General features: G+C 39.2%; 1 protein-coding gene across 2 annotated transcripts in view; it reads right to left on the minus strand.

Moving 5' to 3' along the window:
* Positions 1 to 2,419, minus strand: part of LOC106947303 (HLA class II histocompatibility antigen, DRB1-9 beta chain-like) — a 14,081-nt gene that overhangs the window by 6,248 nt on the left and 5,414 nt on the right. For both annotated transcript variants that reach the window (XM_015032203.1, XM_015032202.1), the window contains exons 2-3: positions 938 to 1,210; positions 77 to 290 (exon numbers count right to left, since the gene is read on the minus strand). In XM_015032203.1, the coding sequence (XP_014887689.1) occupies positions 77 to 290; positions 938 to 1,210 (487 nt within the window). The remainder of the gene's footprint in view (positions 1 to 76; positions 291 to 937; positions 1,211 to 2,419) is intronic.

Raw genomic sequence — 2,419 nt, forward strand, 5'->3', positions numbered from 1 at the left:
GGTGTGTGTGTTACCTGGTCTCACCTGGTGTGTGTGTTACCCGGTCTCACCTGGTGTGTGTGTTACCTGGTCTCACCTGGGTTTGAACTCCAGGCTGGAGTGGATCTGGTAGAGCCAGGCGCCGTCTGGCAGCTCGGTGGTGGAAGTGACATCAGAGGTGACTTCCTGTCCGTTTCTCATCCAGGTGACTCTGATCTGTTTGGGGAAGAAGCCGTAGACGCTGCAGGTCAGCATGGAGGAAGGGCCACCAGTAGGGGGCACCACTGTGCTCAGAGTGACCGACGGCGCCACTGAAACAGGAAGAGGAGAGTAAGAGATGCTCAGGTCAACATTTACTGATAGTAACTGCATGACCTTTGACCCAGAGCAAATCTATTAAAGGTCGTTATAAATATGGATTTATTGTTGCAATAAAATTTATTTCCTTCTGCAAATAGAAAATATTAAATATTATTTTCCAGATGAATTTCAGCTGCAGCAGCAAATAAAACATGCAGATTCACAAGAAGGTCAAAATATTAAAAACAAATTACATACAAATTTAATAAAGTGGCATTTAAATACTAAATAACTACAAGATATTAAAATTTCCAATCATTCTGAAATTCCTGATAGAATCAAACACAGATTTTCAATAAAATATAAAATTATAGTTACTGGAAAATGAGATTCAACAAATATCAACTAAATAAAAACCTATTGTGTTTAGCTTCACCCTATATTAAACTTTACTTCACCTGAATGATTATAATTATTATTTATGCTTCTCAGTCGTTGATTTGTTATTTTTAGCAACATGCTAAATGAGTCAAACAGATGATATGATTTTATTATATATAAAGGTAAAATATATAACCGCCTTCTGATCCAGCCAGTGATCATATCAATATATCAATATATATATCAGTGATTATATCAGTCAGAGTGAAGAGCTCACCTGATCTATCTAACACTAATCTATACCAGAGCTCAGCGTTGGGTTGGCAGATCTCCTCTCTGTAGGTTTTCGAGACGTTCAGCCATCCGGTGCCGTTGTTCCATCTCGCTGCCAGTTTCTCACCAAACGAGTTCAGACCAACGAAGGATCCAACACGGCTGTCGAACTGGATGAACTCCACCTTGTTGTAGATGTAGGAGTAGCTGTAGTGAATGTCCTGCAGCTCAGAGGAGTTAAAGTGGCAGCGGAACAATTCATGGGTCATGAAACCAGCTGGAGGGGAACAGATCAAACATTCAGACAATATAGAAAACATCTATTACTGTAGAAAACATCCAGATAATATAACTATAAAACATTAAAACAATCTAGCAGTATAAATAAAGCTACCAGCAGGTCAAAGGTCACTTTCTGTTACCACAGTTGACACCTGGTGCCTCTATCTGGCCTTTTCTATCATTTGTCATATAATCACAGCTCAGTATTTCTGATGTGAATCAGGTCTGAGGTTCTTCTAAACCTAAATTAATATTTCAGTTTTCCCAGCTGTTTAGTGAAAGTTTCTAGGCTAGAGACCCAGTGAAAGTCCTTATCGGTAAATGAGGCAGGTATTTTCTTGAGTTTTGGTTTTCTAAACTGAGGGAACCAAACCTTTAGAGAATCCTAAAGACCTATATCAGAAATAAAAGCCCCTCTTAGAGGATTAAGAGGCACAGCGACCACAAAGCTGATTTGTTGGATTTTGCGAAGATGTTTGCAGTCTAAAGAGGAAATCCCTCTCATTTCAGGAAGAATGGGTCTAAGAACACAATCTTAATAAACAAATTATTTTATTCCTCAAAATAATCAATCAGTTAATCAATTTTATTTATAAAGCACCTTTTCAAAGAGCTGTATAAACAATTAGCCAAACTGTTCCACAAACAGGAGCCATAATACTGGATGGATAATAAATTACTAAAACTGTATGATTACGCAAAAGGTTAAAATAAGATTCATAAATAGATATGTATAGAAAAAAACAAGAAAAACAACAAAACAACCAGTAATTGGTTTCTACTTGCTTCTTCTCTTTCCCTCTGTCTGAACCTACTGCAGAGGATCTGACCTCTGACCTCAGCTCCTCTAACCTGTCCTCCCAGGGACCAGATGATGTCCCTCCTATAAACCCAGCTGATGAAAGTGATCAAGAAGATCCTGAGGATCAAGAAGACAAAGAAGACCTCCATCACTTCCAGGCACTCAAGTGTCTGCTGATCCTAACCTTTCTCACCAGAGAACTGATGAAACGTTTCCATTCAGGGGACTACTGTCAGTCTCCTGTTGGACATTCAGACTGGAAACTGTGTGAGACTGAACTTTAACAACCTCCTGGTCTGCTGTCCGGTATCAGTGTAGAGAAAGAAAAGACAGACATGCTTCAGAAGACGACTCTGAACTGTTGATGCTGTTTCATCAATCTCCATGGACAACATGGACATT

Source organism: Poecilia latipinna, unplaced genomic scaffold (genome assembly GCF_001443285.1).
Source record: "Poecilia latipinna isolate Pla-1442-1.1 unplaced genomic scaffold, P_latipinna-1.0 Scaffold233, whole genome shotgun sequence".
In the NCBI taxonomy this organism is placed as follows: domain Eukaryota; kingdom Metazoa; phylum Chordata; class Actinopteri; order Cyprinodontiformes; family Poeciliidae; genus Poecilia; species Poecilia latipinna.